Genomic DNA, 15,399 nt, shown 5'->3' with positions numbered 1-15,399 from the left:
TATTCTTCTTAAACCTTGTTCGATGTAGGAGACTTTTCTCTCTTGAAGTTCATGCGTTCTCAGTTGGTCCAGAGGCTTGTGAGAAAAAGAGATGGGAGCAGACAGGAGAGGTCTTCTCACTCCAGGACCAAAGCCTTTTCAGTTCAAACTCTTTGTACAATTCAGAAAAACCCAGATTGCCAATCAGGTCAGTCATGTGGCTAGCTGGTCTGACCACGAGCGTTTGTGGATTCTTTTGTCTTAGCCGACCCTGGAATGTCTCTTCTTACACATAAATACCTGGTGCTCAAAGTCCAATGTGGGTTAAATTGGAGCATGGAATAGTCCCTTTGTCCCTCCAATCACTGTCTGTTAGCATGCAGCTGTTTTTTCCAGCCACGGCTGATCTGTTTAACAAGTCATTTCCACGCTCCAGCAACAGTTTAAAATCAATGTTCATATGTCAAAATTAATATGCCTCAGTCTTGGCAGGTGGGGGGGTCTGCATGACAAAAGTTATAACTCATGGAATAAAAGGGACAGTAGAAACATTGAAACGAAATTGGCTGTGTGACAGGAAACAGAGTATTGATTAATGGATATTTTTCGGGCTGGAGGAAGGATGTAGTGGAGTTCCTCAGGGGTCAATGTTGGGACCCTTGCTCTTCCTGATATATCAATGACCTAGACCTTGATGTACATGGCACAATTTCAAAATTTACGGATGATACGAAACTTAGAGGTATTGTGAACTGTGAGGAAGATAGTGTAGAACTTCAACAGGACATAGACAAGTTGGTGGAATGGCTGGACAAGTGGCAGATGAAGTTCAATGTGGAGAAATGTGAAGTGATTTATTTAGGTAGGAAGAACATGGAGAGACAAGTATAAGATGAAGGGTACAACTCTAAACGGGTGAAGGAGCAGCAGGACACGGGTGTATATGTGCATGTCATTGAAGGTGGCAGGACAGGTTGAGAGCGCAATTAATAAAGCATACAGTATCCTAGGCTTTATTAATAGGGACTCCATTTCCGAACGCTTCATAGGTAAGAACGGAGTGAAACAAGGTTATGTCCTAGCCCCCACTCTGTTTGCATCTTCTCCTACCCTCCAGATATGGAAGGAATCTACTTGCAAACAAGGCCAGATGGCAAGTTCTACAATCTATCAAGGCTAAAAGCAAAAGCACATTGCATCCTGATTAGAGAACTTCTCTATGCTGATGATGCTGCGCTAGTCGCTCACATGGAAACTAAGCTACAAAAACCCATGGACAGTCTTTCCCACGCCAGTAACTTGTCAAAGTTAAGTCAAGAAAATCGTGGTCATGGGACAAATGTTGCATTTCCTCCTGATTACACTAACACCCCACTGGAAGTGGTCAGCAAATTCTGTTACCTTGGGCCAAAGTGACAATCTGCCTCTTGATGCAGAGCTTGATACACGCATAGGAAAAGCAGCTACCACCCTTGGCTGACTCACGAAACACACATGGGATAAAACCAAGCTGAGGACCAAGCTGATAGTTTATAAGGCCTGTGTTCTCAGCTCCTTGCTGTATGGCTGTGAAACATGGGCAACTTATAACTACCAGGAAAAGAAGCTCAATAGCTTCCATCTTCGCTGTCTATGGCGTATTATGCATTTGTCCTGGCATGACAAAAATCACAAATGCGGCAGTCCTCCCAAGTGTGTTCGCACTAATCAAACAGAGGCTGCTTTGATGGATCAGACACATTCGCAGGATGGAAGGCGGTCACATAGCCAAAGACCTATGGTGAGGTAGCTAGGGCCAGATGACCAGTGGGGTGCTCAAAGCTCCACTTCAACGATGCGTGTAAGCATGACATGAAGGCCCTAAATGCCGACCATCGTACCTGGGAGTCACTAGCTGGTGAAAGAGGGAAATGGCGACACACCCAGTGGACTGGTGTGCACTACAATGACGACCAGTTGCTACAGCAGCTTGGCAACAGGTACCAATGTCAAAAACAACGCGCAGAGTCACTTGGCAGCTTCACGTGCAGCACTTGTGGCAGAACCTGCCTCTCGAGGATTGGCCTTCACAGCCAATTGCAAAGGTGCACTAAGAGAAGACGCATCACCTAAATGGATTGTTTGCTGCCTGTCCATCATCTTTCGTAGATGGAATGATGCCAACCACACATTATCAGGGGCATAGAGTACAACAGCATGGAGGTTATGTTGAACTTGTATAAGACACTAGTTCGGCCTCAGCTGGAGTACTGCGCCCAGTTCTGGGCACCACACTTAAGGAAAGATGCAAATGCATTGCAGAATGTGCAGAAAAGATTCACGAGAATGGTTCCAGGGATGAGGAACTTCAGTTATGAAGAAAGATTGGAGAAGTTGAGACTGTTTTCCTTGGAGAAAAGAAGGCTGAGAGGTGATTTGATAGAGGTATTCAAAATCATGAGCGGTCTGGACAGAGTAGATAGAGAGAAACTGTTCCCACTCATGGAAGGGTCGAGAACAAGAGGGCACAGATTTAATTGGCAAAAGAAGCAAAAGTGACATGAGGAAATGCGTTTTCACGCAGCGAGTGGTTAAGGTCTGGAATGCACTGCCTGAGAATGTGGTGCAGGCAGATTCAATTGAGGCATTCGAAAGGGAATTAGACTCATCTAAAAAGGAAGAATGTGCAGGGTTATGGGGAAAAGGCAGGGAATGAACTAGGTGAATTGCTCATTCGGAGAGCTGATGCAGACATGATGGGCCAAATGGTCGCCTTCTGTGCTGTAATAATTCTGTGATTCTGCACTACAAATATGCCTTTCTACAGCTTTTCCTCCTTCCTACATTCCCTGTGCTGAAAATATAGATTTCAACTCATTCTTTACCTATACCTCAAAATGATAGAAATCTTCTCTTCAGATTGCTTCAAGAACTGATTGCTACATCAGGAATTCGGTGCATCATTATTTTTTGATTTTCCTAGTCTTCTCATCACTTTTAACCTCGACAGGACTCTTCACCATATACTGTAGCAGAGAATCCACAATGCTGATAGTTCACTATTGTAACAAAAAGGAAAAGCTGGGATTTCCAAGGATAATCCATGTATGAGTAAGACTGAAATCCTCGGACGAGGATAAATGCAACTTTAGTTTCCTGCTATATTTGACACTTTTAGAGTAATTTAAGAAATATTGAAAACTTTTGATAGATTAGTAAACTGCCTGTGTCATAGCCCATGGTCAGTTGATGAATAAAAAAGCCCTTTTTTATTCAAACAAGATTGCAGCAGAATTGGGACAGAAACTTCAGAGGCTCAGTGTATAGAACGACTTAGTGGCCAGAGCCAACTGACATATCAGAATTGAATGAGAAATGTCAAAGTAGTAATTTCTAATGAGAAATACTGACAAAAATATGAACTAAAATTGTCAACAGTTCATTCAGGTTTGTTGGCAGGAAGTGCACGCCCTACACAAAATTTTTAATATATAGACATGCAAGTTAAAGATATTTATCTCGATTTATCAAAAATGCATTCTCTTAAATCTTCTCTCCTGTCAGAGAAAGTATGTTAATTTCACTTGGCCATCAATGTGGCAGATTGCTCCTTTTAACTTCAGCAAATTTATATTTTTGGAGCAAATGGATGACTCAGCAATGCAGATCTTGACTGAATATCTTGCATCTACAATTTGACCAATATTGAAATCTGTTAGTAATACATAAATGCTCAAATTTTCTGCATACTGTAACAGGAAAAATGTGGCTTTTAGTCTGCACCGTAAGAGATAGTAATATTTTATAAAATTACAGTACATTCACCAAAAAGCCTGCCTCAGGCACATAAAGCACATCACAATAAAACAGAAGTACTTGTATATCTTCAAAGATTCTCAAAATTAATGAAATAAAATAATTTACACTAACAATGATATGTACAAGTTGTACTGTTAACGATACTGTTAAGGTAAGGTACTGTTGTTTACAAAAGGTTTTAAATTAAAAATAAAACTTTCACCGAAATAAAACAATGTACCTTGGGTTCTCTCTCTGCTTTCTCCTATGTCAGTGCTGATAGTTGCCATGGTATCTGCTAGTGCCATCAAAAACATTTGTTCCATACTGGTTAGACCAGGCAGACTGGAATGAAGCAAATGGCTAGATAGGACTCGAGCATGCTCAGGACCAAAGTAGGTAAGACTGTACTGAGAAAGATCAATAACTTTCAGCTTATTGTCTTCATCAACATTAAAGCTATCAAGGTCATCTGTACCAACGCCAGACATCGCAAATAATTCATCATAGTTGCTCCCTGTTGAATGCCTTTCATTTTTCTTGCTCATATTAGTTCGTTTGCTCGGCTTTTCAAAAGTAGTATGAGAAATATCTTCATCAGCCGCTAAAAGTGCACATAGAGGAAGAGGAGGGATAGAGTCTATTTCTGTGTAGTCAGGATTTTCACTTTTATTTGAGGTTAAGGGATCTCTTGCTGTGCTGCCACTTGCACTAATCGTCAGAGATCTGAGTCGTCGTTCGTGGCTTGTTTCAGTATCGTTAACAGTGATTACTTCTCCTGCAATACATTTCACTAAATGAGACAGGATGGCTTTGGACCGTCTAATTTTACCCAAGTCCATTAACTCCAAAAGTTGCAAAGGATGGTACTGAGGCAGAGTGGGAGACAAATCATGAGATGCTTCAAAGAGGCCAGAATCCTCCATTTCAATATTCCAATGAAATGGAATCTTTTTGCCACCAAATTTCTGAGCAAGCCCTGTCATTGACCTTGCCAGGGTTTTCCTGTACAGGTAAGGGTTGGAACCATTTGTACTGCTGCATTTTGCTAGACTAACTACTGAAGGAATGCTACCACTTTCAGCTTCTGTTATCACTGGATCCAATTTGTCAGGCGGTTGCCATTGTGAATAAACATGCATTTCACAATCCATCCCCACCACTAAAATACCATCACGCACCCAAGACAGTGAAACTGGCAATGACAATGATCCATCCACTGAAGAAACCAGATCCACGCTTCTGAGAAGCACCCACCTAGATTGAGATACTTCTTTGGCATTATCCCACAAAGACAAAGAAAAAACTGCCAGTGCTTCTTTCTTCGTTTGATGTTGTATTATTCCAGAAACCTGGCCATACATTACAAGTTTAGATCCAATTCCTATAGTTAAGATATGAGATCCGTCCTCCTTGGAGACCCAATCTAAATGAACCAAAGGTTTTGCATCAAAAGTCATTTGATGATCATTGGTCAGATGCAACTCATGTTTATTATAAACTACTAAATTACTATCTATGCTGATTCTTGGGTCCAACATTGCACCAGTATGACTGACGTCATCCAAATGGATTGTCTGTTCATGAATCCATTGAGAGCCTCCAGTTGATTCGCATTCAAATATACCCACATGCATGGTGAAGTGTCTACTGGAATGTCCATTAACTGGTATTGTCCGTTTATAAGCCACAGCTAGCCTGCTTGTGTACGAGCAGCTTACATCCACTGGTCTTCCTGGTACACTAACTGCACTGCTGTTCTGAAGTCCTTCTTCAATCAGTAGAGGCCATTCTTCCCAAGAATAGGTAAGGTTACTCTCCACACCATCCCCAGCTGCAGAAGACACCAGATGAGCAGACACTCGACAGCGCCAGAATCGGACTTTTCCATCTGAGCAGGAAGTTGCCAGAAGATATGGAGCAAGACAGGCTGGATGAACGGACGATGAACTCAGGTGCCCTGCAATAAGTAGAATGAAAAATTCATGGAAACAAAAATAAAAACAAATATACATTTGTTTTTGTTCAGTAACACAAAACTACTACAATCCAAGCAACTTTCAACATTCAAAATGAGATCAGAACACACCTATGCAATGAATGTTAGCAAGAGATTGACATATTTTCAGTTAGAACTACCTTCTGTCAGCAAATTCGTGTGACAGCAGCCTACGCTGCTTCTTTTTAGGGCTGCTGGATAAATTACAGGGGGGGGATGGGACAGGGGGACTGTTTATAAAAACATTAAGTGCACCAAAGGTGCTGATCCACATAGACCAGCAAAGTCCCAGACTGAATGTCTGGCTTATGATGTAATAATTTAAGTTGGAGAGCAATTAGATCCCTACAATTGGCCTGAGGGTTGCTTACAAAGAGGAGGTTGGGGAGGGGAAGGAACATTGGAGCAGGAGTTGGCCATTTAGTCCCTCAAGCCTGTCCCATCACTCAGTAAAATTATGGCTGATCTGCGAACTAACTCCATATACCTGCCTTTGCCCCATATCCTTTAATACCTCTGGATAACAAAATCTATCAATCTCAGATTTAAAATTAACAATTGATCCAGCATCAACTGTCTTTTGGGGAAGAAGGTTCCAAACTTTTCCACCCTTTGTGTATAGCAGTTTTCCCTAATTACATTCCTGAAAGGTCTGGCTCTAATTTTTAGACTATGCCCCTGGTCCTGAATTCCCCAACCAGTGGAAATAGTTTGTATCTATCCTATCAGTTCCCCAAATACCTTGAAAACTTCAATCCAATCATTCTTAACTTTCTAAGTCCCAGGAAATACAACCCTAATTTTTCCTCATAATTTAACCCTTAAGAATCCAGGTATCATTCTGGTAAACCTAAGGCCAATATATCCTTCCTGATGTGTGGTGCCCAGAATTGCTGGAGTACTCCAGGTGTGGTCTAAACAGGGCTTTGTACAGATGAAACATGACTTCTACCCTCTTGCATTCTAGTCCTCTAGATATAAAGGCCAGCATTCCATTAGCCTTTTAGAATAATTTCTGTACCAGTTCATGACATTTTAAAGTTCTATATATCCACAAGCCTCTTTGGATCTTCATTGTTTCTAGCGTTTCACCTTTTAGAAAGTATCCTGTTGCATTCTTTTCACATCCAAAGTGGCTGACCTCACATTTGCCTACAATGAAATCTATTTGCCACTGTCGGTCAAACCCCCCAACTGCCAAGACTGAGGCACACGTTATTTCACATGAACATTAAAACTCAAAAACTGCAAACCCGGACTGGAAGGACATTCACACAGTACCAGTCAATGTTGAAACAATGGGGACTCAGCAGTTTCTCAAATACACAGAAGTGGTCAAACCAGTTCTAGTCACATGTCTAGCCGGCTGGAACTTTTGGATTTGAACTTCCAAAAAAGGATGTTGGAGACTGTTCCATATAAGGAGCTAGTCACATGACCAACCTGCTGAGCACCCTGGGAGCTTTTTGAATTTGAAACTCCCAACAAAGGAAGCTGTGTGCTCCCAGAGTAAAGACCTTCTCCTGGGACTGAGAACATCTCCTCTCCTGCCTTCATCTCTTCCCACGGAACTGAATCTGTGAAAACACGTGAAACTCAAAGAGGGAAGGGTTTGCCACGTGAACAAAGTTTTAAGATTACTGGGCCCCAACGGATCGCAAGACCATAGCTTCAATCAAGGACTATGGAGAGCTCGAGAAACAGTAACAAGATATTGCCTCAAACTGTTCTACTTATCTTTTCTTCTGCTCTTTTCTGTTCCTATCTGCATGTTTATATTGCGTGTGCATGCTAGCGTGAGTGCTTTGTATATCCTTAGGCGTGAACCGTATTAGAGGTTAAGTTTAAGGTTTTAATAAATCTCTTTCTGCTTTAAACCAAAGAAAACCTGTGTGTGCTCAGTTCTTTGCCTTATAATTGGAAACTGTGAACACAGTTTCACAAAAAGGGGAGCTCAAAACACTGTGTTTAAAATTAAACCCTGTTACAATAAGACCAGGTGAAGACAGCAAGAAACCCCTCGACACATTGCACACCTGGTGGGAACAGCCACAATTTTGTCCATTTACTATTAATGATATCTTTGTAATTATATGCTTCCATCTACACTGCTTACAATGCTGCCTATCTTTTGTGTCATAAGCAAAATTTGGATAGGTGTCTTTCTATCCCATCATCTAAGTTGATAATAAATAGTGAGTGGTTGAGGCCTCAACATAGATCCCTGCGGGACACTACTAGTCATATCCTGGCAATTAGAGTATCTGCTCATTATTCCTACTCTCTGTCTCCTACAACTTTACCAGTTTCCTAACCTCGTCAGTCATTTGCCTTTAATTCTAAAGGCTTCAAGTTTAGTCAGCAGTCTCTTATGAGGAACTTTACCAAATGCCTTCTGGAAGTCCATATAAATAAAATTCCCCTGTTCACTACTTTAGCTACCTCTTCAAAAAAATTCATCAGGTTTGTCAGGCATGACTTAGCCTTTAAAAATCCATGCTAGCCCTCTCTAATCAGCTGAAAATTTTCACGGTGTTCAGTCACCCTATCTTAAATTATAGCCTCTTGCAATTTCCCAACAGACATTCGGCTAACTGGTCTACAATTCACTGGTTTCCCTCTCTCACCTTCCTTAAACGGTGGAGTGACGTGCAATTTTCCAATCTAAAGGGATGTTTCCCAAATAAGAGAACTTTGGAAGATTATAGTTAAGGCATGTACAGTGTCTTCACCCACTTCCTCTAAAACTCTGGGATCATCTGGCCCTGGGGACCTGTCACTCTTCAGTGCCATTATTTTCTTCACTAATGTTACTTTGCTTATATTGATTTTGGTGAGTCCCAGTCCCTGATTCAATATTAGTTTCGTTGGGATTTTCAGCATGCTGACCTCTTTTGCTGTAGAAGGTGTCATGCTGGTTCATACGTCGGATCACAGCAAGTCTGCACTCTAAAGCCTGCAAAAACTTTGTGGGTAGCTGCAGAGTACTGGACAGTGTTAACATAACTTCCACCAACTTTCAGCCCACTATTCAACTATACATTTCAACATTTATTTTGCTTTGTGGTCTATTCATAACTCCAAATCCTTTCAAATTCAGTCTTCGCCACTTGTGAAGTACTGTCTGTGTTGTCAATATTTTCTTTATGCAGTACTTTACACGTTTAGTTTCAGTTTAGAGATACAGCACTGAAACAGGCCCTTCGGCCCACCGAGTCTGTGCCGACCATCAACCACCCACTTATACTAATCCTACACTAATCCCATATTCCTACCACATCCCCACCTGTCCCTATATTTCTCTACCACCTACCTATACTAGGGGCAATTTTTAACGGCCAATTTACCTACCAACCTGCAAGTCTTTTGGCTTGTGGGAGGAAACCGGAGCACCCGGAGGAAACCCACGCAGACACAGGGAGAACTTGCAAACTCCACACAGGCCGTACCCAGAATTGAACCCGATTTGCTGGAGCTGTGAGGCTGCAGTGCTTGTCTGTATTAAATTTCATCTGCCGTCAATTTACATATTTTGTCTAAATCCTTACATTACAACAATGACTACACATCAAAATACTTAATTGGCTGTTAAGCACTTTGAGATGACCCGAAGTTGTGAACAGCACTATTTAAATACATGCAAGTTCCTTGTTCTTCAACTCAATTTTGTAGTTCCTGCAGTTGCACAAAAAGTACCTGAGGAAAAGTCAGTCTTGCATTTTTATAGCATCTTTCATGATCCTAGGTTGTTTCTAAGTACTTTACAACCAATGAACCACTTTTGAAGTGTAGTCATTGTTGTAATGTAGGAGACATGGCAGCCAATTTGCACACAGAATGGTCCACAAACAGCAATGTGATGAGGATCAGATCACCTAGTTTTAGGTGTTGGTTGAGGAATAAATATTTGCTGGGACACCAGAGAACACTTCCTTGTTTTACTTCAAATTACTGCCATGGGATCTTTTATATGCACCTGACAAGGCAAATGGGGTTTCAGGAAAGAACTGGAAATGTTAATTTTCTTCTTCATACATTACTTGGCTTGCTGTGGATCATCAGTTTGTTCCTTTTTTATTTCAGATTTTCACATTTGTGGTTTTTCTTACATGTATTATATAGAGGTACAAATTTAACCAGTACTCCATAAAACAAATAAAGCTTCAACCTTAAAATAAAATCAACTTCTAACTGCATTTAGTTTGCAAAATAGGCTCGAACAGTTGAAGCATAGAACTGCTTATTTAGAACTGTGCAATTATTTCTAGCAGTGGTGTTTCAAACATTATGTTTAAAATCATTCACAATGACTTCTTTTTAATCATTAAGCACAAACTAACCTGCAGAGGGAGTAACTCTAATAATTTCAACACCCTCTGGCAGAGCTAATTCTTGGCTATAAACTCTTTTTGAAATGAGTGCTAATCTACTAGCACTCTGTAAATTTGCTTTACAAGCTTGGTATTTTTTGGAGAAAGGAGAATGCAGTTTTCCAGAACAGGAGCCATTCTGTTCCTCTGGAGGTGACAAAGAGGTTTCAGCAGCGTTATCTAAGAAAAAAATAACATTTTCATTTATTAGTAAAGTTCAACTGACACATTGATATAAATTAAACACAGTACAATTTTATGCACAACTTACTGCATTGTTTTAAAAAAGTGCTAGTTACATTGTACCCACTACCATAACATGAAACACACTAGTTCCTATGGAAAAGATTTAATAAATGGGGTGGAGTCCATAACAGATTAGACAATACATGGTCCATGGAAGAAGTGGAAGTGATGGGTAAATGGTTTTTTGCCAGTTCACTTTTTATGTTCATGTCATAAGAGCCTCAACATTGAACACAGAATGCTGGTCCATCATAGAATCAGAGAAAGTTTACGGCACAGAAAGAGGCCACTTGGCCCATCATGTACAGCAGCATCTGCTGGCAGAAATTGTGTAGTCCAATAACATATGCACAGCTTATGAAGCAGCTGCATTTTGTTGGTCCAGATCAAAAACAGCAGTGGTGGTGAAGCAGCGTATGGTGGGAGGAACGAGTTAACGAGTTATACTTCAGCCTCTGGAATGCAAGGTGGTCTCTACTTTTGGTATCAACCTCTTTTTTCTTCTACTAAGCTCCTGGTTCTTGCTCTGATTACATAAGAACATTAGAGGTAGGCGCAGGAATAGGCCATTTCGCCCCTCGGGAACGTTCCACCATTCAAGAAAATCATAGCTTCTCTGATGGCGGCCTTAACTCCACTTTCTTGCCTATCCCCCCAGAAACCTTTACTCCCTTGCAGATCAAAAATCTGTCTGGCTCAGCCTTGAATATATTCAATGACCCAGCCTCCGCTACGCTCTGGAGTAGCCAATTACAAGAATTAACAACCCTCAGAAGAAATTCCCCCTGATCTCGGTCTTAAATGGGAGAACCCTTACTTTGAAACTGTGCACTATACTTCTAGATTCCTCCATGAGGAAACATCCTCTCAGTATCTACCTTGACAAGCCCCCTCAGAATCTTATATGATTCAATAAGATCACCTCTCATTCTTCTAAACTCCAATGAGTAGAGGCCCAACCTGCTCAGCCTTTCCTCATAAGGCAACTCCTTCATCCCAGGAATCAACCTAGTGAACCTTCTCTGAACTGCCTCCAATGCAAGTATAGTCCTCCTTAAATAAGGAGGCCAAAACTGTACACAGTACTCTAAGCGTGGTCTCACCAACACCTTGTACAGTTGTAGCAAGACTTCCCTACTTTTATACCCCATCCCCCTTGCAATAAAGGCCAACATTCCATTTGCCTTGATACTTTGAGATTTATGTATGAGGATACCCAGATCTTTCTGTACCACAGCATTCTGCAGTATCTCTCCATTTAGATAATATTCTGCTGTACTATCCTTCCCACCAAAGTGGACAACTTCACATTTTCCCACATTATACTCCACCTGCCAAATTTTTTCCCACTCATTTAACTTATCTATATACCTTTGTAGACAGTGCAAAAGACAAGGCTGAAGCAGTTGCAACCAACTTCAGCCAGAAGTGCCGAGTGGATGACGCATCTCGGCCCCTCCTCCGGAGGTTCCCAACATCACAAACGCCAGTCTTCAGGCAATTCAATTCACTCCACGTGACATCAGGAAATGGCTGAAGGCACTGGACATAGCAAAGGATATGGGCCCCACCAACATCCTGGATGCAGTACTGAAGACTCCTGAACTAGCTGCACCCCTAGCCAAGCTGTTTCAGTACAGCTACAAGACTGGCATCAGCATCTGCAGTATTTTGATTTTACTTTAGGTTTGAGGTTCTTGCAACCAGTGTGGGCGAGTGCATGGGCTGCAGGGAGGATGAGCAAACTGACCATAGCACTGTGGTACAGGGGGCCATTCAAGTGTGGGCAGTAAAAAGGTAAGGAACAGTAAAGTTAGGGGGATAGATGCTGTTCTCTGCAGCCAAGATCAAGAGTCCCAACAGCTGTGTTGCCTACCAATGCCAGCGTTAAGGACATCAACTCAGGGCTGGAGAGGAACTTGGAATGGAGGGGAAGGATCCAATTGTCGTGGTCCACATAGGGATCAACGGCATAGGTAGGACAAAGAAAGGAGTATGAGGGAGTATGAGCACCTAGGGGCTAAATTAAAAAGATGAACTACAAAGGTTCACTATCTGAGCCACGAGCAAATTAGCATAGGGTAAATAAGATCAGAGAGTTGAATGCGTGGGTCAAAGATTGGTGTGGGAGAAATGGGTTTCCATTCATGGGGCACTGGCACCAGTACTGGTGAAAGAGGGAGCTGTACCGTTGGGGTGGACTTCACTTGAACCATGCTGGGACCACTGTCCTCACAAATCGAATAACTAGGACTACAGCGAGGACTTCAAACTAAATAGGACAGAAGGTTCACGTGAGGGAAGACTTAGAAAGTTAAAGAGAAAGCATAAGGCAATAATGCAGAGTAGTGATACAGGTAATGATAACCAGAGTGTGACAGTAAGGGACAGAGCATACAAATATAAGAGTGCACCAGCAAATAGTTTTTTGACCCAGCGACAGTGAAGTAACGACAATACAGATCCAAGTCAGGATGATGTGTGATTTGGAGGGAGACTTACAAGTGATGGTGTTCCTATGTGTCTGCTGCCCTTGTGCTTCCAGGTGGTAGAGGTCGTGGGTTTTGAAGGTGCTGTCAAAGGAGACTTTGTTCGGCGGAGAGTTTCATCTGTTGATTTTTTTTTATTAAAGTAAAACCACCCAGTTTGTAGCGCATCTTGTATATGGTACACACTGCTGCATTCTGTGCCAGAGGTGGAGGGAGTGAATGTTTAAGATGGTGGACAGAGTGCTGATCAAGCAGGCTGCTTTGTCCTAGATTTTGTTGAGCTTCTTGAGTGGTGTTGAAGCTGCAGTCATCCAGGCAAGTGGAGAGTATTCCATCACACTCCTGACTTATGCCTTGTAGATGGTTAACAAGCTTTGGGGAGTCAGGTGGTGAGTTATTTGCTGCAGAATTCCCAGCCTCTGACCTGCTCTTGTAGCCACATATGTGGCTGGTCCAGTTCAATTTCTGGCCAATGGTAACTGCCAGGATGCTGATAGCAGGGATTCAGTGATGGTGATGCCATTAAATGTCAAGGGGAGATGGTCAAATTCCCTCTTGTTGGAGATGGTCATTGCATGGCACGTGTGTGGCGTGAATGTTACTTGCCACTTAATCAACCCAAGCCTGAATGTTATCCAGGTCTTGCTGCATATGGAAACGGACAACTTTAGTCTATGAGGAATTGTGAATAGTGAACATTGTACAAGGACAGTCACCCCACCTCTGGAATTCGGCTCTCCTATCCAGGTTTGGACTATGGCTGTGATGAGGTCTGGAGCCGTGTGGCCCTGGCAGTAAGCAAACCGAGTGTCAGTGAGCAGGTTATTGCTGAGTAAGTGCAGCTTGATAGCACTGTCGACAACACCTTCCGTCACTTTGCATGGCAAGAGAGAAAGGTATTAATATGGGAAATGATAAACAGACTGTGACAGGAAGGGACAGAGTGTACAAATCTAAGAGTAAATCACCAGATAAGGCTAGAAGTTACAAAAATAATAAAAGGATAAAACTAAAGGCTCTGTATCTGAATGCACGTAGCATTCGAAACAAAACAGATGAACTGAGAGCGCAAACAGATATAATTAAGTACAATCTGATAGCCATTACAGAGACATGGCTGCAGGATGACATAGATCGGGACCCGAATATTGAAGGGTAGATGGTATTTAGGAAGGACAGGAAGCTAGGAAAAGGTGAAGGGGTAGCTCTGTTAATTAATGATGGTATTAGCGCAATAGAGAGGGATGACCTAAGTTCAGGAGACCAGGATGGTGAAACAGTTTGGGTAGAGATGAAAAATCAAAGGCAAGAAGTCACTTGTGGGAGTGGTATACAGGCCACCTAACAGTAACCACACTGTAGGATGGAGTATAAAGGAAGAAATAATAGCAGCTTGCCAGAAAGGTACAGTAATAATTATGGGGGCTTTTAACCCACATATAGATTGGAAAAATCAGATGGGCAGAGGTAGCCTGGATGAGGAATTCATAGAATTTTTTCAAGATAATTTCTTGGAACAATATGTTCTGGAGCCAGAGAGCAGGCTGTACTAGACCTGGTATTGTGCAACGAGATAGGATTAATTAATGACCTCATAGTGAAAGCGCCCCGAGGTAGCAGCGATCATAATATGATTGAATTTTACATTCAGTTTGAGGGAAAGAAGCGTGGGTCCAAGACTAGTATTTTAAACTTAAATAAGGGCAATTATGAGGGCACGAAAGCAGAGCAAGCTAAAGTGAACTGGCACAGTGGCTCAGTGGTTAGCACCGCAGCCTCACAGCTCCAGCGACCCAGGTTCAATTCTGGGTCCTGCCTGTGTGGAGTTTGCAAGTTCTCCCTGTGTCTGTGTGGGTTTTCTCCGGGTGCTCCGGTTTCCTCCCACAAGCCAAAAGACTTGCAGGTTGATAGGTAAATTGGCCATTATAAATTGCCCCTAGTATAGGTAGGTGGTAGGGAAATATAGGGACAGGTGGGGATGTGGTAGGAATATGGGATTAGTGTAGGATTAGTATAAAATGGGTGGTTGATGGTCGGCACAGACTCGGTGGGCCGAAGGGCCTGTTTCAGTGCTGTATCTCTAACCTAAACTAAACTAAATCAGGTTAAGGGATAGGCCAATAGAGATGCAGTGGCAGACATTTAAGGGGATATTTCAGAACACGCAGAATAGATACATCTCAACAAGAAAGAAAAATTTCAAGGGTGGGACCCGCCATCCGTGGTTAACTAAAACAGTTAAAGATAGCATCAAACTTAAAGAAAAGGCCTACAATTGAGCACAGATGGGAGGCAGGTCAGAAGATCGGACAGAATATAAAAAACAGCAAAGAATGACTAAAAGATTGATAAGGAAGGTAAAATTAGAGTATGAGAGAAAGCTAGCTAGAAATATAAAGACGTATAGTAAGAGTTTCTATTGATATTTTTAAAAAAGAGTTAACAAAGTGAGCGTTGGTCCTATAGAAAGTGAGTTTGGGGAATTAATAATGGATAATAAGGAGATGGCAGATGAACTGAACAGATGTTTTGCATCGGT

General features: G+C 41.9%; 1 protein-coding gene across 6 annotated transcripts in view; it reads right to left on the bottom strand.

Moving 5' to 3' along the window:
• Window positions 1–15,399, bottom strand: part of LOC137369151 (dmX-like protein 1) — a 289,553-nt gene that overhangs the window by 139,406 nt on the left and 134,748 nt on the right. For all 6 annotated transcript variants that reach the window (XM_068029885.1, XM_068029888.1, XM_068029887.1 and 3 more), the window contains exons 17-18: window positions 10,096–10,305; window positions 3,998–5,716 (exon numbers count right to left, since the gene is read on the bottom strand). In XM_068029885.1, the coding sequence (XP_067885986.1) occupies window positions 3,998–5,716; window positions 10,096–10,305 (1,929 nt within the window). The remainder of the gene's footprint in view (window positions 1–3,997; window positions 5,717–10,095; window positions 10,306–15,399) is intronic.

This window comes from Heterodontus francisci, chromosome 4, assembly GCF_036365525.1.
Source record: "Heterodontus francisci isolate sHetFra1 chromosome 4, sHetFra1.hap1, whole genome shotgun sequence".
In the NCBI taxonomy this organism is placed as follows: Eukaryota; Metazoa; Chordata; class Chondrichthyes; order Heterodontiformes; family Heterodontidae; genus Heterodontus; species Heterodontus francisci.
The sequence above is the reverse complement of the archived record's forward strand: the minus strand, read 5'-3'. Positions and strand labels throughout refer to the sequence as shown.